Source organism: Zootermopsis nevadensis, unplaced genomic scaffold, assembly GCF_977971745.1.
Source record: "Zootermopsis nevadensis isolate Lab colony 2312 unplaced genomic scaffold, Znev_1.0 Znev_ptg000030l, whole genome shotgun sequence".
NCBI classification, from domain to species: domain Eukaryota; kingdom Metazoa; phylum Arthropoda; class Insecta; order Blattodea; family Termopsidae; genus Zootermopsis; species Zootermopsis nevadensis.
This window is the reverse complement of record NW_028259162.1, coordinates 17,035,811-17,060,139: the sequence shown is the minus strand read 5'-3', so window position 1 is coordinate 17,060,139 and position 24,329 is coordinate 17,035,811. Positions and strand designations below refer to the sequence as shown.

Below are 24,329 nucleotides of genomic sequence, written 5' to 3'. Positions count from 1 at the left end.
ACTACGTACGCTTTGGATTGTTAACAGAGTCGTCCCTTGACTTGGAAGCTTGCCCCTTTCGACATGATACAGACATATTCGCCGTAAACTTATGGGTGAAAATCTCCCTGAAATGTTTTACGTTATATAAAATAAAACGTTTCTTTTTTCCAAAACATTTAGTTGTAAACGAAAAATGTTATGATAAGGGGTTAAAAATTCCGTCAGAAGTGGACTTGAGCTAATACAGGTAGCCCTCGATTTCCGCCGGTCCAATTTGCGCCGATTCAGAATAACACCGATTTTGAAACCAGGAAGTCAAAAAGTGAAAAAAATATATTTTACTATTATTTATAACGTTTTACAATGTTTCTCGTACTGATTCTTATACTAAATCGTAATTCTTACATCGCTGATTTTGAATCAAAATTATAAATACAGTCATCTCTGCAATTACGTATGTTTCGTTAACGCGAATTTGCTCCAATGAGATCGATGAATCGATAAAAGCTGTTTGTGAAATACAAACTTTTGCATATGCGAGTTTGCTCTTATGCAATTTCATTCCTGGTGTTTTAAACTTTCTAAGGACTAATTTAATCTCTGCGGAGGTACCGGGGTTATTTTTACTACGCGATTTTCTATAGGTCGGCGTCTTACGTGAATGCAACTATCGCATAACAGCAGAGATGAATGTACACATCAATCACGGGGACCAACGAATTGCCGATTGTAAGTGTATAAAATATATTTTTTAAATTCCCTTTATTTTATTTACGTTATTATAGAGCTTTAAATGTAATGCCATTATATTACTCGTCAATGTTTGGGTGCTGGGAACGCGTGTCATTGACTTCCCATTGATTTATAAGGAGTTTCAATTTACGCCGATTCCGTTTACGCCGGTTCGTCCAGGAACACATTCCGGCGTAAATCGAGGGCTACCTGTACAGTCTTTAGACGTTAAAGTCGTCCCATCAAATTAAATCCTCGGGGACAGAAATAAAATGGGCCAATAGTGGAAATTTGTGAAACACGGTGACCAACCTCCCGACTGCATGACAGCATGAATTGCTAAAGTTAATGGGTTTGCTATCACTCCGCGAATGAGCGAGTCACTTACTTACTTAGCCAGTAATTTGATTTTATTTATCTATTTGTGATTTGTTCGTTCCAAACTTTTCCTACTTTTAACGTCCAACATCTAAAATATTTTAAGCATAATTTTCATTTCACTTGTGTACATGCCATCCCCTATCAAATAATACGAACTACGACAAATACCTAACAAGTTATCACAGTGCTAACAAGCATCACTTTCAATTAGTAGAAATACAGTTCGAATCTCGGTCGGTGTACAAGGCAACCAGTAGTTTCAATTGTTTCATACTAACAGCGGGGTGAGGGGCTTACGACTGCTAACCCCCCCCCCCCCCAATTATTTCCAATTATCAACGTTTTCCAAAGCTAGGGCTGTATTTACCTTCGCTTATAATTAAACGAATGAAGGCAATTTACTGAAACATAATTACAATTTACTAAAAATGGTACTAACTTCGACTACTAATGTGAACCGGTTCACGTATTAGTCGGCAATTTTCTTAAAAAAAATCAATCATTACTAGGATATCTGATTCACTGCTTTTGCTCCAAGAACCTCTAAATATGAGATTTAATTTCTGTTGCTGTGATATGCGTACATCCCTACAAGTGTTTATCAGTAAAAGCTGTCCCACTATACGCCATGTAGGCGTTTGGGGTGAGTGGAGGTGTAGCTCCTCTCTTCCTTGACCTCGGCACTAGATGGGGGTGAGTAGTCAGCATCACGCCCCGGCCGGATTTACCCCCGGGAAAGAACCCCGGTACCCATTGTAGAGGAGGCTGGGTGGGCCCCAGAGCCGGTCTGGACACAGGAAAAATAAATCGTTAGCCCCCGTCGGGGATCGAACCCCGGCCGTCCAGCCCGTAGCTAGTCACTATACTGACTGACAAATCCCGGCTCATGAAATATTTATCAGAAAATGCATTATAGAACTTGATTTGACGTTCTTCAATAAGTTGAACAGTTTAAGATTGAGAATTTATACCGTTTTATTTGCATTCTACCCTACCACTAATTGTTTTGAACGTAACTTCAAGAAAAGCAAGTGAAGAAAATATTGGGGAGGGGGGGATTAGTTAAGACATCGTTAAAACAGCTGCCGAGCTACACTGCAACAAATTGAATACATAAAACAGTCGTTGAATACAGTACAGTATGCTAATAGAATGTCAAATGTCAGGCAGACAAATACTGTGTTCAGAGGATGTTATGTATTACTGCGGACCGACTTACGTTGCATTAACTTCTGAGGTGTTTTCATTTGATGTCGTGGTCTAGTCCAAGGGCAACGAGAGGGCAGCTGAGATTAAAATAATCGATTTCATACATCGGGGAAAATAACAATAAAGATATTTTTATCTTTAAATCTAGTTTATACGAAAACTTTTAACATTTTGATATGAGTTAAAATACAAATGCTGAAATAAAATGTATAAATTGTTAGTATAAATAAATATTCCCGTCAACTTTAGGTACTAAGTAATCAATCGGCCCACTGTCGCCCACTTCTACTCTGTCAAAACAGTGAATTAACACGAGATGGCACTCTCTGAGCTCAACAAATTTTCATACGAATCGGCCAATGGCCTAACGCCATTATAGGTAGGATAGATGCGCGCGCATGCACACACATGAACATGAAGATACCCCCAGTCTCTCTCCCTTATAAAACCACCTGTCACTTGCTTGGACAACAATACAAATTACTACAACATGTCAAACACGACCTGAAAAATTAAACAACATGGCCAACAACATATCTTAGCCTTGGCCTTCGAATATTCGAACGTAACCAATATCTACATTCCGATGAGTACCGGTTGAGTCGACAGCCCACTGAATATATATTACGTTATTACACATGTGAAGAGCTTATGTAATAACAGGGCCTGCCAAGTAAAAAAAAAATTCCCGTGCAGTTCCGCAGGGTTGGAAACTTATACGAACAACAATTATCTGCATGAAGATTTCTGTCTTCTGGGTTGTTGCGCTGTGTAGTCTGGTCGATGTTTACCAACGTTTCAGAGGTCATACTGCCTCCGTCATCAGGGCGATGAGTATGAAGATTTCTGTCGTCTGGGTTGTTGCGCTGTGTAGTCTGGTCGATGTTTACCAACGTTTCAGAGGTCATACTGCCTCCATCATCAGGGCGATGAGTATGAAGATTTCTGTCTTCTGGGTTGTTGAGCTGTGTAATCTGGTCGATGTTTACCAACGTTTCAGAGGTCATACTGCCTCCATCATCAGGGCAATGAGTATGAAGATTTCTGTCTTCTGGGTTGTTGAGCTGTGTAATCTGGTCGATGTTTACCAACGTTTCAGAGGTCATACTGCCTCCATCATCAGGGCAATGAGTATGAAGATTTCTGTCTTCTAGGTTGTTGCGCTGTGTAGTCTGGTCGATGTTAACCAACGTTTCAGAGGTCATACTGCCTCCATCATCAGGGCGATGAATCGACTACACAACGCAACAACCCAGAAGACAGAAATCTTCATACAAACCGCACTGAAAACCTTAAATCTTACATAATTATCTGCATGTTGATCATTTCCCTATTTGAAAACTGTTTTAAATTGATAAGCGCCAGGGTTCTCTCTTTACAATCACACATAAAACGGGCTTCAATACAACCCGAGGGGCTCTTCACGCGGGGGTACGGTAGGACTGAGAAGGAATATACCCAAGAACTTCTCCCGTATTACCACATAACCTATAAACGTTCATGATAGTTTAGTGCATAATGCATAGGCGTAGTGGTATACTTATACAACCTTTCCGAATTGTTTCCAATGCTTTGAAGATCGTAAAACTGTACACACTTACGCAAAGCGTTTCACAAATTCCTGAACAAAGACCAGATGAGGATGAGTGGGCTGTGTCGTTAAATAACGACTGAATAGAAATATGTTTTTCTTCTGTTTTCATGTACCTAAACCGATTTGTAATTAATACTTAAACAGTGAAACATTTATACGTTTGGTATTACATCTTGAAGAAATATCAGGTCCTTGACGAATATGAACCATGCATTTATACAATTCACTCTATACATCAATATCCAAAATATAAACTACAAACTACGTTTAATTTCCACAACATTTTTAATACCTTGATTACTTGTTAACTTTAATGTAGTGTTTCTTTCTGTTTATTAAGATTATTTGCGTAATTTAAAGTACACTCGAGGCTTCTGTCAGACTAGAAGAGCTCGCATGTATTTTATTTATTTTGTGTTCTGTCTGACGATAGGTCCATATGAACAGGATCCTTCCATCCTTTTCTCGGACTGGGACCTGTTCATATACGTTCTTGGCAGATGATTCAGAAGTGGTTTGCCATTGCCTTCTTCTGTGTGTGAATGGAGTAATTGTTGGGATGCCACGGAGAAACCGGGGAAGAAGCCCCCGGAGGAAAACTCCGTGTTGCCTAGACCACGGCCTTGTCCAACACAAGTTATAAATTCGGGTACCGCCGGGAATCGAACCCGAGACCCCAGGATTACAAGGCCAGCGTTCTAACCGCTAGACCACCGTGGCCTCTGCTCGCATGTAGTTAACATTAAAGTTTAAATGACAAGTTTTGCATTTACTGCCGAGTAAAATTTGGTGAATTCGTATCATTCTAAGAATATACGCCTCTTCTGTAAAGCAAGAGCTACACCGAAGAAAAACTACAGACTCGTTTGAGAGCTGTGTCTTCTGGTGTTGGCTGTTTCGTCTCTTCGGTTCAGACTGTCAGATTAAAAGACATATTTCCCAAATGAGTCTTGTCATCCTAAGTGAAGATCCTGTCTTACATTGGTGTACACCCCTGAATTCACCGCGGGTCTCCGAAGAGCATAGCCAATCATTTTGTCTCCCGCCATCTGCATCTTGGCAGATTTCCCAAGGGCATTTAAGCAGGAAGCAATAGCAGAGGTGATTTTTGTACCTGTTTCATTCCCACTGGTTGCTGTGTTTCTTTTTTATTCTACGTTAGCACTCGTCTACGTAACGTAAACATCTGTTCATTCGCGTATCGCTTAGTACCAAGGGCTGTGATCTATAACGCCGTGTAGACATCTAAGCGCTTATCAACATTTTAGAAGGACCCGCGTCATAACCTAGATAATCATGATTCTAATGTTCGCCGCTCTAAAAACCTCAATACCCAATCAATTACTATTTAAAATAACAGCGCACCTTGCATTTACTTGTGGGCTGCAGCGGTTAAATGCCAGTTCTGTGGCAGATTTTTAAACCCCAAGGGGGCCTTTTTTTTTTAAATTCGTGAACAAAACATAAACCACGGCCTAGTAGATCGGCAGACGCGATATCCAGAAATCAAATATCGTTGTTGCCATATCGATTCCTTTCAGCATTCAGTCCCCCTCCAAATTCTCAAAATTCCCGGCGGTGCCCGAATTTATAACTTGTGTTGGGCAAGGCCGTGGTCTAGGCAACACGGAGTTTTTCTCCGGGGGCTTCCCCGGTTTCTCCGTGGCATCACAATAATTACTCCATTCACACACAGAAGAAGGCAATGGCAAACCACTTCTGGATCATCTGCCAAGAACGTATATGAACAGGTCCCAGTCCGAGAAAAGGATGGAAAGATCCTGTTCATATGGACCTGTCGTCAGACAGAACACTACAAAAAAAATGACAACATATTCAATAAACTGAAAGAAACCTATACAAGATAAAACAAGAGGGGGAAAAGGGACCATGAATTCAAATGGTATTTCACTGCACATATCCCTTGATTTACGAACGTCCAATTTACAATTTTTCGATACATCGAACCATGTAAATTTGTGGCTGTTTTTCAATTTACGAACTTTATTTTCGTTATAGCAAAGAACCAATTAATTTCTTACCAATGATTCTTTGTGATTATTATAGGCCAACTACAGTAATTAAGGTCTTCATAAAGACAACTTCGTTCACGTAAGTTCTGATGTTTATACCTAACTGCAGTAGGTACTGTACAATGTAAAGGTTTAATTTAATACCTCAGTAGTGCTTTACAGGGTTAAATAGGTAATAACTACCATAAAAAGTAATTCTGTTCCATTTTTAACTCTAAAATTTTCTAACACTAGAGCAAAGCGCTCCTTTCGGAGCTCCTTTAGAGAGAGGCGTTAAAGTCGTGACTGTTCTGCCTCCTGTAGGGAAGAAAATGAACTCAAGTTGCCAAGTAAAGAAATGACGCGAGTGGATTGCGCTAAATAAATGTTTGTAGAACCTAAACAATTTGTGATATGTAAAATCTGAAAACAGATATGGAAAGCTCAAGAGGTAATACGTATTTCGTACGCAATATGTCCAGATCCATCTGTTGCGGTTTTCGAGAGGCGGGCGCTTAACGCCGCCAGATGCATTGAAAATTGCACACATTGGTTCATTAAAATTACAATAAATATATAAACAATTATAATTACAACAAAATACATTACAGATTCTTAAAGGTCTTTACTTACTGATCATTTTACATACAGGTTACATTACCCTTACTCTTACCATTCCTGAGAAATGAACATTTAAAGGTGACTTGGCTATGGATAACGCTGTTTGATGACGTCATTTCTTGAAGACAACGAGGAATCAGAAATTTTTATAGTAAGATATCTGGACCAAAATACTGGGTGATTTCTCTGGCTGTCAGGAACTGGTGAGAATTTTTTTTACATTGAAATTAATGTGAATTTCCTTACGAACAGTTTTCATCGAACGAATTACGTCTGTAAATACATAATGGGTAAATTATGAACATGCATAGTTCTGCTTGTTTGTCACAGTAAAACTTAAGTCAGCGCTAATGAGATAAATTCTGAACGGACTGTATTGTTAATATTCTGGTATTGTAATTTCGTTTGAGCTACGTACAAAGAATAGCGGCCCTTCGAAACATAAAGATCGCCTAAGTAATTTATAATAAAATTATCTTCTTACCTTAAAACACATCATTGGTCAACGCTGTTTACGAAAGTGGTCAGTTTATTGTGAGACTCATACGAAACACATCTTGTCCAGGACAAAGTTTACTAGCGGCCTCTTCTGAACACGGAAACGAAGATGTGTATTCACAAAATTCCGGGAATTTATTGATCAGTTTATCAATTATAAGTTTCTCAAACGCAGTCTCCTCCGCGTTATAATTCGTGACTATATGGTACAAGACATCTGCTATCGGTAATCTCTGTAATCGGTACTGCATTGTGTAAACACCAAAGCCACAGAGGAATGAAAATCATCATGTTTGAGAACATTGTACTCCAACTGGGGTACACATTTCTCGGTTTATTGTTCTAAAATGGCAGCTATGATACGGCGGAGTACAGCGAGACAGAGTAAGACCACGACGGGAGAATAAACAGACGTGTTTACTTACTTGGACCGCGCTATTAAGGAAGCAATTGTTCTGTCCTGGGCCGTTCAGAAGCCCTTTGGTGCTGGTGAAGGAAACCACAGACTCCCTGGAAGGCGCCATGTTCATCAGAGAATTGTACTTTGCTGACGTCACGTCCACCAAGTTACTGTTCTTGTACTTGTGCAATGTTCCATGACGCTGTTCCAATGCTGAAGTCATTCTGGAGTTACGTAACTCGGGCCATCTTCTGGAACATAACATTAAAACGGGTGCAATTAGCAAACTCAATGACAATTTTTAACTTGGAAAATATAAGTCATTTACTCCTGTGATATAAGTAGATTTCTGACTCAAAATTATAATGTATATAATATACATATCCGGTCATGAAAACTAGCAATGGCTGGGGGTTCGTCGTTCTGACCACACGTCATCCTATATCTGGTTGCATGATCGTGAACGTGAGGCCAGCAGCCAGATAGTCGGCTTTGGCTCTCTAGAGCTGTTACGCCACGGATTATATAATATACATATGATAGTTTAAATTAAAGGAGCAAATAATCTACGATACAGCTCTTGTTATTTAGCAAAATAATGTTACTGTCTTGCAGACACCTCAGTCTGTCAGACAGAGTAACTGACGAGCATAAGGCCGACTTGGTTTCAAACCTCTCAGTAGAACAAGGAGATTCCAAGTGATCAACATAAGAATTCTGGGTAACCTGTATGAATTATGTTGGCTACAAGATAACCCTAAATATTCATGAAGTAAATAACAGAAACAATGGGCGTAGATGTACTTGTCCTAATATTTTCAACATACCAAGCTTTTTTTTAAAAAAAATATTTCGTCGCTACTGGACCCAAGGTTCGCGGGTTCAATCCCGGCTGAGGTCGGTGGATATTTAAGAGTGATAAAAATTCGTAGCACAACTTCCTTCGGAGGGGAAGTAATGCCGGCGGTCCCATGTCGTAGATTTACGGCACGTAAAAGAACCTTACGTGCATGATACGAGATGTTTCGTAAGCAAAATTCAGCGGCCATTTCTCACCCAAGTCTCTCCTGATTCACTACTACATGGCTCTGGCAGTCAAATCAGGATTGAGTAGAAATTGTGCAGAGTCAGTGGGCTGGTCACTCACTACTCTTAAATGCACACTTCAAGACCAAGAAACCTCCGAAAAGAGAGGAAGAAAGCAGACCCTGCCAAAGCGGGACAAATACTAAAGAAAAAGAAGAGTTTCAAACATATTTCGTCTTATTTAACGACGCATCATCAACTGTGACAACTGTCACGATGCGAAGACAGAAAATTACTGTGGCGGAAACAGAAACATTCCTAGAGGGGTGCGGGGTGACGACGTCTATACGGTGCCCTTCAACAGAATTTCCAGGTGCACAAGAAATAAGCAAATAAAAAAAAAACAAAAGAAAAGCGGAAACCAGTAAGTTGAATATCACTGGGGCAAAACTGTACCTTTATTAAGAATCGCAGTCCTATATCTGTTACAAAGAAATTAATAGGCTATACTTTGACATGATTTATGTTACGTGTTTACGTCTTGGGCGAAGAATTTCGTACATAGTAAAGCGGATGATCGTGGTCCACCGAAGCGGGAAGAGAAAGGGGGCGACCACCCCGCCCTAAGAACGGCCCAGAGAGGAAGCACCTCGACCTATGTTAAGATACGACCAATACACCTAGTACATTTCCAAGTGTCACTATCATCCTATCACTCGATGATATAGGCTACCTGCAGAATAACATAACACAGTTGAACACTGGCGGTTAAATAACCAAAAATTCAATCTAAATCATTAACCGTAGTCGTATTTTCAAGATTGTATTTGAATAAAACCGCCTAATTTTCACAAAACGTCGTTAAATAAGTCAAGGAACGAAGAAGTAACCAATAACAATATCATTCGTACATTCGAGAACTGCAATTGTGTTCCATTACTGCACACAGCGCATTGAAGTCACTACACACACAGCACAATGCTTATGTCAAAAGCCGCTATACTTAAGAATGCATATTTTGTGTGTTCAGGTGAATTACGAAGATTTTTTAAGCAGAGAAGCCAAACTGAATACACCAATGAACAACGAGAAGTCATGAGCACATAGTATCATGACAATAGAAGTTCAAGGTGATTTGCAAGAAAGACCACCAACAAAGCTGACAAAAATCAGCTGGAAAAGGAAAATGTTTTCATCTGAACGACTATTCACACGTGGGGAAGTGTCATGAATTTGAGGCGTCTCTGGTACGCCCGCCAAAGAAGTCTCTTCGCAAACGATCCTGAGGACTTTGGATACCTGACACGACAATTCGTAGCGAAATCAAACATGACCTTGGGTGAACGAACTGAGTGACAGCGACATGCAACGGAGACTATTCTCAATATTACCCGATGTTCAATGGTGTGTACAGACTGATAAGCCATATTAAAAAAAATCTACAAAATTCACCTGAACACAGAAAAACAAGCATTAGCAACTTGTAACACAAGAATTATTCCAAGTACAGTGACTCTGACGCAACCTACGAAGTCTATTGTTCAGGATTGCTAAAGGCGAAGTTTGTCTTTGTACAAATCTGACAAGTGAACCGAAGTAACGTGACGTCAGCAGCATCGGAGAGCCAAGTGCTTCCAGACAAGTACGAAGGCTATCCACAGAAATTAACATACTTGTGATTCACGGTATCCAAAACGGGACAGGCGCCCTCCAGCTTTAAAAGTAAGACAGGAAAGGTGGGCGTGTAGCTGTTTAGTTCGTAAAGTGTTACCAACTACTGACAAGGCAGGACAGCTCACTTAACGAACTGAAAACTAACTAAATAATCTAGTCTATATACACAGAATTTGACAGGGAAATTAAAACAGTGAGCGAATACGATCACTCATTCAATTCATACCATGATGACCAGGGTTACGATCGGTGCGAAATTACGCTGTTTCGATGTCATTAACACGTATTAATATATTTTATCGCGTTGTAGAACGTTCACAGTAAGCCATGAGAATGTAAACGGTATTTTGTCCCAATGCATTGTTTCCATTCTGTGAATGTTGATAATATTTGGATGTCAATAAGTGAGATTAATGTTCATCGTGGTATGCAAATTAGTTAAAAGACGCCCACATAGATCAGTCAAGTAAAAGTGTCCAAGGGTCCTGAAACTAACAAGACAAGACCAATGAACATATGATGAGTATTTATAATGACGGCAAAGTGCAGGCTTAAGGCTGTTTGAAGTCACGTCTCCATGAAGATCATGACAACTTTCAGGTTTTACATAAAACCACCTATAAACTTTCAGGTTTTACACGACACCACCTATAAACTTTCAGGTTTTACATGAAACTACCTCTGAACTTCCAGGTTTTACACGACACTGCCTCTAAACTTTCAGGTTTTACATGACACCACCTCTAAACTAATTTTGAATCTGCTATGAAATTTAGACGTCGAACTCGCGCATTGGCATCATCTTGATATGGCTCCACGGAAAGCAGAATAAAAATATTTCGTCTCTGAAATAATAAGTAAAATATTGAATCTATTTCTGTGAATCACCCTGTGTATTTGGGTGTTGTCGGAAGCGAAAGGTGCGGTCTGGATGTTATATTAGGCCTGCATATTGCTATGGAACTGCCTTCTTTCATCAATAGGAGGCAGTTTAAAACCTGTGTGGGACTACGCATATATGAGCAGTATGGAAATCTGTCGATAACTAGGCAGACACCGTGCAACAAGGGACTTTATTCCAAACACATACCTGCTTCCAGTCTGGGAGATTACGTGTTCGAATTTCTAACCTGATCCGAAAGTCTATCTTGGTGTATAAGATGTTGGGGAATTGACTGCAAAACTGAGGAAATCCACGATAAACATCAGTCAAGAATATTAGTTCCCAGCTAGTTTCGAACCCGGCACAGGTCAGATGCGTTAACGCCAGGTATCAATGATGCATGAGGATTTTAATGTGTGGACTCCGAACAAAAGGCCTTCAGAAAATAAAGAATTTCAACCACAGTCGTCGACCATAAAACCCATAGCTTAGGAGGAAAACAAAGGGACCTCAAGTGGTTGTGGGTTGTCCCAAGGCAACCCCACTGACAGTTGGCTTAGGAAATGTGACGCAATGCTAATCAGCTCCTAGTTTATGGTCAGCACGGCAAGCGCCGAGATTTTGCGTTGTTTTGTATGAGAAAGGAAATGATTCATACAGTTCATCTCTACGTACACGATGGAAAAAACTCAATTTGATATGTAGATATTAACAGCAGCCATATGATTGTTTTAAATAACTTTAATGAAAGAATGCAAGTCTTGTTGATGGGTCAAAAACTGAGAATAGATTGCTTATTTTCTCTTTATCATTTTTGTATTACATAAATTCGTTTTATTATATTTCTTCCTAAAATATGAAACATAATTTCTTTAATTTTTAAGAAATATGAAAAATAATTTACGACATTAAGTAACGTATTCAAAGAAAATTACAATTTTACTAGCAAATATCTATTTTGTAACATTAACTGTAGTTGTAAAAATACTGTTAATATTTCAAACAAAAACAGTAAGAATGATCAATCCATATGTAGATTAATTTTTCGAGGAACATTAACATAGTTAGCCAACCCAATAATGCGATACGCTTAAACGATTAACGACTACGCTAAATGAAGCACGAAGTGATTTAATCGTGCATGAACACTGACCATATCAATATCCATAAATGTTACAGTCAAACGTTGTACAGAGAAAAAATGTTTTATGTTTATACGCTGAAGAACTTTAAGCAAGTAGTTCTAGAGTAAAGCAAGGAGCTTCCCAATTTGTACTGTCTACTTAACTAGGATGATTAAACGTAAAAATTGACGATCACGGTGCTAATAATGTGAACAAAATTTCAGTTTCAGAATTTCGTGAAAAAGACCACCTTGGCGACCGAAGATTAAAGTGGATCTCCTAGAAACATACCTTAAAATTATAAACGTAATTGAACTCACTGAAAATATAATCCAAATTAAACCTTTTATGGTGTCTTTGTAACCAAACCCTCTCACATCAAGTTAAACTTCCCTCGGCCAGTAAGATCTGTCGCTCAAAGACAGCTTCCTTGGAAAACCCCCGAAACACCTCGTTTCATAAATATATTGTGCTCGTTCATTTAGAATGTCTCACCGTTGGATCTCTGCATATAATTACGTAATTAAACACTAAAATATTATTAATACACGTGGATGCCTTTCGCACTGTAACGTCCTCCAACTTTTTTCAAAGACAAACTGTGTTCCAACATACGAGTACTTAGGCAAGTAGATTTGTTTGTAAATACAATGGCTGTCTTTTGGGTTACCGCGATGTGCAGTCTGGCAAAAATTACCGACGTTCCAGAGGTACTTGCTGCCTCCATCATCACGATATTAAGATCGCTAAAACCCAAAATACAGCCATCTTCATCTTAAATATTTAAATATAAATTCATTAACCGAAACTTTTATGTTTTTCATCTTCATTTCAAACATTAAAAGAAAATCCTCTCCGACAATGAATCTCGTTTAAGAAAGACTTCTTATTGGTGTTCATTTATCCGTGACATAATACGCTCTCTGGCAACATTACATTCGTGGATCTTGACAACGGGGTTTTACGAATATACTGTTCTCCGTATTAGTATAGAAGTACAATTCACTTCATAAATTGTATGTAAATATGAGCGTTCCGCAGGAAGATCATGAAGTTTCTGGTTCCACCAGCAAGAAATTGCAGCTCATGAATTATCGACTGCCGAAACGAAGATTCTGAACCAGAAGTTCGTACGTAACTGTGTCATTTATTTCTGCAGTCATTCAAGTGCTGTTTAAACCGAAGAATTAGTAACCAAGGCAGACAGTCGGCTAATATAAACTTTTCGGAAAATGACGTCACTGCAGGAGTGCGCCGACGCCATTAGCAATGTTAATGCTCTCGTGCTAGTCCCTTACCACGTGCGGCCTTTTAGACCAATGATTAACTTCGCTGTCTTAATGCAGTATTTACACTGCGTAAACATCCCACTACAGCGGATATGATGTGCGCTATTCCGAGCGCTATTTGTTATCTTTGGCTTATTCGTCACAAGTTCCTGATGGGCCACTGCGATATCTGACAGGAAACAGTCTGAATAAATCTATTAATAAGACACTTCTACAGTTTCATTACGAATTCTTTTAAAGAAAGCACAGCCGATTACATGTCGCATTTTCGGATTCAGAATAACTTCGTCACATACGTTTATATTTAATTGTAATGTGATAATTTCTGGTGCAAAAGCATTTAAAAATTATTCTTGTTGGCGTGTTGTGCCGTGTGGTCCAACAAAAGCTTGCCGATTAGTCTGTGGCACTTCCTGCTTTCATCACCAGGGTGATAAATGTTTAATCGTTTAAGGACTGAAAGACGCTTTCTTATATCTCACGTGGATAAGCCAACGTCTGCGAAGATAAGAACTAGACTAATCTCGATTTTATGACGAGTATTTGAATTCCACAAATGGCAATAGAGAAACTTAGAGATAAAAATTGTACCAATGAATCAGCCATTCAAGGTTGAAATAAGTTGCTTGCCAAACCCTAGACTGTTCTAGAAATATATTCGTGACTGAGAAACAATATGACCATGAGTTGTGGTTGGTGGAAAAATGACAGTTGGCAGCCGTGACAAACATGCTGTTTGACCCTTGCAGCTGATACGAAGGGAAACCGTATTTCTGAAATGCAACACGTAGCTAACTACCTGTTGGACACAAGTGGTTTTATTTCGTTCTCGTCATGAAGTCAGGGGGGGGGGGGGGGCACATCTAGTTTCATCATCCCCAGAGAGAACTCAAGATCGAAAATTTACACTTTGTCTCGCAGTTTATTTATTGACACTATATTATGAAAAAAACGTGGTTTATAATACCAGACGGGAGGTCTGTTGGTAGGTCGGTTCGTTCAATATGTTAATAACGCTATATCAGCTGCTGAGGTTATGAACCGACGAACTGAACGGGGCAAGACTGTGACTGATAAATTGGAACGTACGTGTGACAAAATGGTACACCCCATAGACAAATAAAAATTATATGAATCGTGATAATTATGTACAGTGCACAGGTAAAGCTAGAGATGCAGTGGTAGTGGCCTATCGTAAACAAATATTCCGATGAGTAGTGCATGAAGAATGACATTTCAGGAGCATGTGTCGAAAAATCAATTAAAAGAAAATGAATTCGATTAAAAAATACAAGCAAAGTCCTTCTATAAAAGCTAACAGCGGCTCAGCTAGTCAAGCGATTCCCCACCTTTTATGAAACCCGAAGTTCATTGCCGTGCTTAGTGAAGCACGCCACCGGTCCCCGGCCTTCGCCAGATAAGTCCAATCCAACCCCTCCCACCGCATATCCTTAAGAAAAATCCGAATCGTATCTTTTCCAAGAACAGTAAGATATTCGAAGTTCACGATTTATAAACAAAATTTTATAAGCTTTTCTCATCTCTCTTATGCATGTCATTTGCCAATCCAATCTCATCCTCACCTATTTAATCATCCTAATTACTTTTTTCCCCTTTTCGTAATGACTTCTTGCGGGCTGCCCGCGACTGCTAATTCAGTACATTCGCAGACAAGACCCTTTCCCAAAGACCTCGTCTATTACATACCCTGAGGACGTGCCTTACTGCGGCGACACACGGAGCCCGTTTAATGACCATTTTGCCGACACAAATGCTACTCACTTCACCACATCTTTATTTTCTAACTGAACAGCCACGAAAGAAATGTGTACGCCATCGTTCGAGATAATCGAGATTGGAGCTCGTAAATTCATTCTATAAATACAGCTGTTCCCTAGAATTGCCTGGGGGTTGGAATTCGTTCCAAGGACGGATTTCGAACCCATGATTTCCGGAAACGAGTCAACGCCATTATCGAGTTACTTACCCAGTGAATTGATATGCCGTACAATCTACCCGTGGCAACAAATGTCATTGAATGAAATGTCACTTCCTTAAACAAACAACCCGGTCAGTAAGCACAGCTCGGTCTTCGTAACTATCACACAAAATTCTTCGGGCTGTCCGTTGAACTCGACTAAATTTAGCCGGTGCTGTGTGGACGTATGTACATGTAACTGACTCAATGTTCTGAACCGAAGCTTCCCTTATGGAGCTGGGTGCAAAGTAGTAATGAGCCAGGAGGCAACCAGTCTCAATAAAGAAATACGACGTTTCCCCTACACCCAACTACCAAGCCATGACAGCGTGAGGTCACTTCCCGTCTGCTTCTTGGTCTACATCGCGTCGCATTATCAACTGCATAGGTTTTGTGTGGTTGAATGTTAAGATAGCTATGAATTGGGAAGAGCCTAGAAGGCAACCATCTCATTCTATCTTAAGTTACCACCTCAGTACCTGAAAAGGACTGAAGAAAACCCCCAAAATTTTCATCCAGGACACGCTGTTTCTTGGACAGGAGTCGAAGCTATAAAAATTGCACCCTGATGGTCAGTTTTTGATATCAACGTTTTATATACATAATATTTCTTCCATTTTAATCCTTTCACTGATGATAAGAACACTTCACCAATATTAAGACTGATCCAATTCAGAATTACGTGCAATTCATCGTCCACAAGAATATAAATTTAATATATTTTTTAACTTCATATCTTAAATTGTTGTGTGTAAAACAGATTACCCATCAGAATCTTTTAATTTTTCCACAAATACCATATTATATATCTCTGCCGAAACAGATCTGGTCACAACGAATAGCATGTACTGTACACCCGCTGGTCACAACAAACTGTATTCTGTTCTGTACACATGAATGGTAGTGTTAACGGCATGACTGTCGAGTGTATCACGAAACATGTTTGCCTCACATTTCAACTGTTCAGCACTCCAGACCAAGTTGCAAACGAGACAGAACAGTCTGGGTATACATAAGCTACAACACAATACAGCGTTGGCGTTTCTCCAAGACACTGCAGGCATCAGAATATAACGTATTACCTGCAGACTACTGTTTAGACACTCCCGCGCAACACCCGAGGTAGAGAAATTGCCGCTCCAACACGGCGAACTATATAGTTCCATACAAAATGACGCAGGCTGGCTACGGACTGGGCGACTGAGGTTCGATCCCCGACGGGGGCAGAGGATTTTTCCTCTACCCTCTACATCCAGACCGGCTCTGGGGCCCACCCAGCCTCCTATCCAATGGGTACCGAGGTACTTTCCCGGTGGTAAAGCCGGCCAGGGCGTGATGCTGACCACTTACCCCATCTAGTGCCGAGGTCAAGAATGAGTAGGAGCTATACTTCCTCTCCCCCAAGCGCCTACATGGCGTATAGTGGGACAGCTTTACTTTACTTTACAAAATGACACAACTACCACTACGGACATAGCACCGTGAGTCTGGCACAATATAAATTGTAAATAAACTCTGTTTAGTGATGAAAGCGGTTGGAAGCTTATTCAACACACAGCACGACTAAACAACCCAAAAAGATAACCCATATTTTCACTAGTTTTACTCAGTTACTCGAAGAGACTGCAGAAATACTGACTTTAAACACATCCTTCTCGATCCCTTCCAGTTCATCATTCACTTGTGTCCTACGACATTATATCTCCGGTACTTGGTAAGAAGGCTTGAAATCAGTATAAATTATGTTTGACTTCATGATGACCTGACTCCATATGGGCTTATAGGTGAGTAAAAAGATTTCGGAGGAACAGCCCTGAAGATGGATACAGTAAGTTCCTTGTACTCACCTACAAACCAACATAGCGTCACAATGCATAACGTCGCCATGAGAACCTCAGATCGCATAAGATTCATTTATTTAATACTTACGCCCTTCTTACCAAATATCAGACACATCACATGAAGTGTTTTCAGCTTCGTTAAATAAACCAAGAAGAGGAACGAACCGGGCGTGGATTCGTTTAATGATCTCGGCTCTATACTGTGACGATCTGCCGTTTTATTACACGGCCGAGTAATAAACGAATACAACAGCGGAGAGAGAACTTGAAATACAGCCACGTCACGTGGTATATTCTGTCTCATATTGGTGTGAGGCACACTGGCATCAGAACTGTTCGATCGGTGACGAATAACCGAACATGTACATTCAAACGGGTAATCCTGATCACGATTTTACCGGTTTCTGACAGCCTATCCGGTCAAATGCCGGAATAATAACACTTTGAAATAGGCCATAACCGTCTCATTTCAAAAACTCACCTACTCGCCATTCATAATCATCTTTTTGTCTCATTCGACGGTAGAAACTCTATAATAACTTGTGGAGTTGACGTAACCGTTGAATAACAACGAATTGGATGTTACTACTAGGAAATCCACAAAACTTCTGCCCGGGAATAGAATCGCGACCCTTAAAATGCGAGTAATATAATCCAAGTAGGAATTGATGTTTCCACGGCGGTGAGTCTGAGGATGGCTGTCGTCTGTGTTTAGCGTCGTGTCGTCTGGTAGAAGTTTATAGACGTTTCCGAAACTCTTACTGCCTCCATCATCAGGGCGATGAGTCCCTGATGATGGAGGCAGCAAGGACCTCTAAAACGCTGACAAAGTTCTACCAGACTACACGGCGCAACAGCCCACATGACAGCCATTTTAAGATGGTCCAGTTCTACCCACTTCGTCACTCGATCCATGAAAAGCGACAAAGGAAACCCACAGGTCGTACCACCTGTTAATAAACCATAAACCACGCTTTCTGGTTCATTAATTAAGTCTATGCAGTGTGACGTTTCTTAATTCCTGGAATATGCGACAGTAATCTGTGAGATGGAACGCATTAAAACTTCTCGTGGAAATGAGGAGCGGCCGGTTACCGACTATTGATCACGTGACCATGTCATCGTCCTCATTTGCACTTCAGCAATGAACGCCATCTTCAGAGTTTATATTTTAAGTCAACAGGACATATGCAAACATGGATTATTAAATTATGAACGACACTGGATGTTCTTGAATTACGCACAAATGAAGTAGAAATGCACACAAAATTTTGGTCCAGAAATATCGTGTGAAATAAAGTAAACGGAGTAAATATTAAAAAGGAGCATATTTTAATGGGCTATAAGAATATGAAGCAGGACAAATAAAACTTTTACGATCAACAGCAGGATTATAAGATTGAGGGAGACTAAATATATTTAACCTTAATAAAGTACAACATAACACAGAAATGAACGGAACAAAACTAGAATCTGGCAATAACACAGCAGAACGATTTCTACAGCAGTGGTTTTCAACCTGGGGTACGCGTACCCCCGGGGGTACGCAAAGACATTTTAAGGGGTACGTGAAATTTAAAAAAAAATTATGATAAACACTGAATAATCAGTAATGTAATTTATTTAATTTACTTTAGATGTAGATTATATACTATGTATAACTTGAATTATACACCAACAACTTTGGGGGTACAAAGTTGAAGAGAAATTATATCTTTGGGGTACGCGAACAAAAAAGGTTGAATACCACTGTTCTACAGCATCGACAAGGAAGTGGAATCTGGGTTGACAAGTAAAAGACGGACAGACCAAGATCGTTGGTGCTGATGGAACCGGCACAAGCTAGCAGGCCTAATCCGCATAGAAAATTGGAATGACAATGCTGATTTGAACCAGAGTAACACGGCTGATTTTAACATCGAACTGAATGATTCTTCAAGAGTGCAGACCAATCTTCGTACTTCGAAATGAACATCATTTGTACCTACACAGGTCTGCCACTCAGAGCCACTGCAACTTGAATTAATTTCATATTTATGAAACATTTAGGTACGCTTCCAATTATGCAGCTCTTTCTTTGGAGCCATCCGATTCGAATTTCGGCCGGGCTAACAATAAGGGGGCGAGACCACACTGGAGAGAAGGAAACTTACGTCTCAATTCAAAATGCAGGTGGATATATGGAGGTGTGGCGACAAAGTGCAATATTATGAAACCCGTTTCTCATTCACATAACTTTTCTGATTATTATACGCGAAACAACACTGGGAATTACTTATCCCGCCATTAAAAATATAACATAATGAATCAACCTAAAAACAAACGCTGTGTAAATAAATTATCTTCGAAACGCAAAGAATTCTTAAGACGCTCTTGCACTTTTCACTTTCTGCTGTCGTTGCACCTTGCGAGGGGGGGTGGGGGGTTAGTAGAGGAAGCAAATGTGGTTACATTTAGCTACTGCGTTGTGTAGGGAACTTTAGTTTCAAAAACTGTGACAAGCAGGTGTTTTGCAGGGGCATGACTCATAGTGTTTACTGCGGGCTGTTGCAAGTGCACACACCAGAAACGGACTGCAACACGACGCAGGCTATAACCCGCAGACAGCAGGACGGACACCTCCGTTAATACGTTCATTTAAACAGTTCCAATCAAAGCATATGTTATGTAACAAAAGAGCATTAATTACAGACTATATTTAGCGTGGTTATGTGCAATGAAATGAAGACAATCGGGAAGAAAGCGATTGTGGTCTATTTCAGACATTAAGACATTATAATCGAAGAATTAAGACAAAAAAATCACATCCAGGGAAACCGGGACAAAACTCGAACCACGTACAGCACGGACCAGATTACTTGCTAGCTGAGCTCCCTAGTGCTGTGGATAGTTGCACTCAGCACGGCCTGGTCGGTGCACGGAACGGCCGGGTAGAAAAAAGCGTGGAGGTGCGCGCGCAATGCTTATCACCTTGCCCTTCACCCCCTCGCCAATAACTCGCAAGTAATCTGGTCCTTACTATACGTCATACATATAGTATACACTTTGCCGGGTAAGTTCCGTGTACAGTTTGCGTATCTACGGCTTACAATAATTAGAAATACCACTGTAATCTGCTACAATCACTAGCTCACACACGACACATAATAGTCTATACCACGCCAGACAAACCTAATGTCTTCTGGGGCCACTTAATAAAAGAGGCGACTGTTCCGGGGGCCATTACATGGACGGATAAAACCATTGAGCTTAAAGAACAGGGCATGTTTTCCGTTCCTCTATTTTCCCACAAGCGCACACAAACGTGAATTTCAATGAAACACGTTTGCACGTCACTTAATTCAAATATAAACAGCGGTTCACAAGTAGTTAGGCTATTTGATATGCATCTTAAACTTAGAATAAATTAAAATGGGATATTTTGAGCAGCACATCGTGTATAATTCGAGAAATGAGTCGGAGAAGAAGGCTTCTGACACCCATCGCCTGTCTACATGACTGCCAGTCAATCAGAATCGCTGTGTTTGTCAGTCTGTACGGATGTAACATCGCTCCACTGGATGAAGAATTTGTGATGATGTACGGTATTAAGAAGTCCCGCTAAAGTGTACTGATAGATATGCTGCTCCATTCCCGACAACTGGAAGTGAAGATTTCGCAGCGACTTAAGTTGATGAAAGATTCTAGGGTTATAAGCCACGTCAGGAGGCTGAACGGTGAATAAACCATATCTTCTGCCAACGTTTCGAGAACAATCCCTGCTCTCATCTTCAGGGCTGCTGGGTAACAAATCTGATGCTTTGTTGCGCGCTAGAAGATGGTTTATTCACCGTTCGACCACCTGACGCGGCTTGTAACCCGAGAATCTTCCATCAACAGGAACATACACTTTACAAACAAGTGTAGCAAGACGGTTCACTTTACTTTCCTTAGATATAGATTTTTTTATAAATGTATGCTTGACGTAGAAGGTAGCATGATGAAAATAAAAGACCGGGAAGATGTCTGTCTTTGAGTTGTAGCGCCGTGAAGTCTGGTAGAAGTTTTCCAACGGTTCACTCATCGCCCTGATGACGGAGGCAGCAAGGACCTCTAAAATATTGGTAAATTTCTACGAAACTACACGGCGCAAAAATCCAGAAGACAGGCATCTTCGTAGTCATCGCCGTACCTCAAGAACCTCAAATCCCACAAACAAATCGGGAATTCGAACATGGAGGAGATCACTGTTGAAGATGCTGGCTGTCTTCTGGGTTTTTTCGCCATTTTTTTTCCTGTCTGACGACAGGTCCGTTTCCTCGGCAGATGATCCTGAAGTGGTTTGCCATTGCCTTCTTCTGTGTGTGAATGGAGTAATTGTTGGGATGCCACGGAGAAACCGGGGAAGAAGCCCCCGGAGGAAAACTCCGTGTTGCCTAGACCACGGCCATGCCCAACACAAGTTATAAATTCGGGCACCGCCGGGAATCGAACCCGAGACCCCAGGATTACAAGGCCAGCGTTCTAACCGCTAGACCATCATGGCGGTAATTTAGTAGAAAGTTACCAAACTTTTAAAGGTCCCTGCTGTCTCCACCATCAGGGCCATAACGACGTTAATTATGAATGATGGAGACAGCAAGCACCTCCGAAACGCCGGTAAATTTCTACCACACGGCGCAAGAACCCAAAAAAACCGCAACATCATACCCGGCGCCGTGGGAACCTGAAATCTCTCTGAGATCACTGCTGATTTCTAGACTTGGACAACACTTGTTATGAACCGACCTGGAACTCAATCAGTGAGCAAGGCCATAATTCTGTGAAGATAGTGATTTTATTACGGACTAACAGAGGGCTCTGCTGTTGAAAGCAAGGCGGTGCCTAATGCAGGTGCAGGAGTCCTGAATACAAACACCAGGATTATACCTAATGCGGCTGGAGGCGTTTTTGTTGAGCTGAAGGTTACTGGAACAAAGTGAAGAAGCTTGCAGCTTACAGGCTGTTCCAAAATAAGCATTCAGCCCCTTACCCCACCACCAGAGGCGAGCAGGTGTGTAAGGTCAGACGTACTTTTTGTTTGCCAGATGACCGCACTAGTTCTTCAAGGCTATGTTCTCAGACGGAAGCAGATGTGGGTTCGAATCCTTGGGACCGGCGTTCTAAGAAAACACCCGGTTATGTTTTACTCCCTTTACGTACTTTGGCTTTGGAGGTGAGCCGAGTCTTTAATTTTGAGTATTATCCAACGTTTCGGCAAACACTGCAGTTACCATCTTCAGAGTGAACATTGACCTTGAAGATGTTAACTATAATGTTTGCAGAAACAATGCGGTTAAGCCATAAAAATAAATAAATTCAAGATTGTTTTCAGCATACGTAATGACACTATGTACTCCACTAGTTCGTTTACTTCGTAAAAAAATCCGTACTCTTACATGGCTGATGCAGTTTCTTAAAGTACAAACGCGTGGAGCCTAATCTCCATGCCTTATGACTTCATAGCTCGGTGTTTACGTACAGAGACTTTTCATTTCTTGAGGGACATGGAACAAACGTTTCTGAAAACAACTGGTTCACGGCCGTTTGCGACTGGATGTAAACCCTTAATAATACAATTCAGAGCAATGGGGTCCGGAACGGAACACCTGCTGGAGCACTGATTCTAAAGATTAGTTGAGGAACGCAGAGCGGCTACAGGCAGCCACAGATTTTGGTTAACAGTTCGCGCCTGACACACATAATGACTGTTCCACTCGAAGCTGCAATGAACGACTGCGTTAATCTGTTATGACTCTGTATTTATGATATTTTAAACATGCTAAACGCATACTTCTAAACTGAAAATGCCTACCCGCGATTTCCATTTGCTGTCTTTATTTTATTAACAGTTTTGGAGAACTAAATGGTCTCTTTTGGTATGTTGGGAGTTTCAACGACTTCGCAGAATTGACGCGTTCCGAATATAACAGGCGACATTTTCTTTGAACTATGCAAAAACAGGAACACCATCATCAAAGAGTGGAGTTTGCCTCTAATATTCTTAAAGTATAAACGGGTTTTAGATGTGGATACTCGTAAATTAATTCATATCTTCAAAAAAATTCGTAAATCTTTTTCTCAAAACTACATCTTGCAAGTTCACCTTTAACATTATTAATGCCTCAATTCTAACACACAAAATCTTAAAATAAAGACGTTCTTCCGGGTTTTGGCTCCGTGCAGACTCGTAGGTTGATGCCAACGCCGCTCCGCGCCAAAAAATCGTATAAAGTTCTCTGGCATCAATGTTCTAATGCCAAACCCAGCCATTTCAGAACCATAACAAATTTCCTCAGATTCGTTTTAATATTATCCTCCCTTATCCTCAGTATTACAAGTGGAAATTTTCAAAGAAATTTCAGAATTCTGTATATATTTCTATTTCTCACGTAAGCTTCATGCTTACATCACTACTGCCTTGGGTTTACAAATCGAACAATAAAAGGTGAACTGTAAGTTTCTGGTTATGTAAAGGGTCCAATTTTTCCTTACTTTTATATTACGTCATCTTTCCTTGGCTCACACGTTTCTCAGGTTTGTGATTTCAAATCTCTGCAATTCACATCCTTCAGTCACGGAGAGAGACTACGTTCACAACCATATAAAATAATTAATAGAACGATTATTTCATGGATTTTTCAATCTCTAAGACTGAAAATGTGGAGTAGGGTACAAAATGAAATACGAAACTAAGCAGACAACACCAAACTAGGCATGCAGAATGAATGGAATAAATTAGATTGTCAAATCATCAAATACTAAATATTATGAGATGGTAAAGTTGCGTCATATTGTGATATAATAAATATATATTGTTTAAATCTTGTCCGTCTAATCACAATAAATTCTTATTAAATATTAAAATATTAAAATAATTAACATTTAAAATATTTAAAATATTAAATGATGTTATTTATCGAAATATTCTATTTACATTAGACCATCATTTTTTTTTCTAATGTAAATCGAATATTTCGATAAAAAACATCATTTAATATTTTAAATGTTAATTATTTTAATATTAATAAGAATTTATTGTGATTATACGGACAAGATTTAAACAA

At 40.1% G+C, this 24,329-nt stretch overlaps 1 protein-coding gene across 1 annotated transcript in view; it reads right to left on the bottom strand.

The window, feature by feature from the left end:
* ec (ubiquitin specific peptidase echinus) overlaps positions 1–24,329 on the bottom strand; it is a 143,046-nt gene that overhangs the window by 81,580 nt on the left and 37,137 nt on the right. Inside the window, exon 2 of the mRNA XM_022079169.2 lies at positions 7,455–7,680. Coding sequence (XP_021934861.1) covers positions 7,455–7,652 — 198 coding nt within the window. The 5' untranslated portion in view covers positions 7,653–7,680. The remainder of the gene's footprint in view (positions 1–7,454; positions 7,681–24,329) is intronic.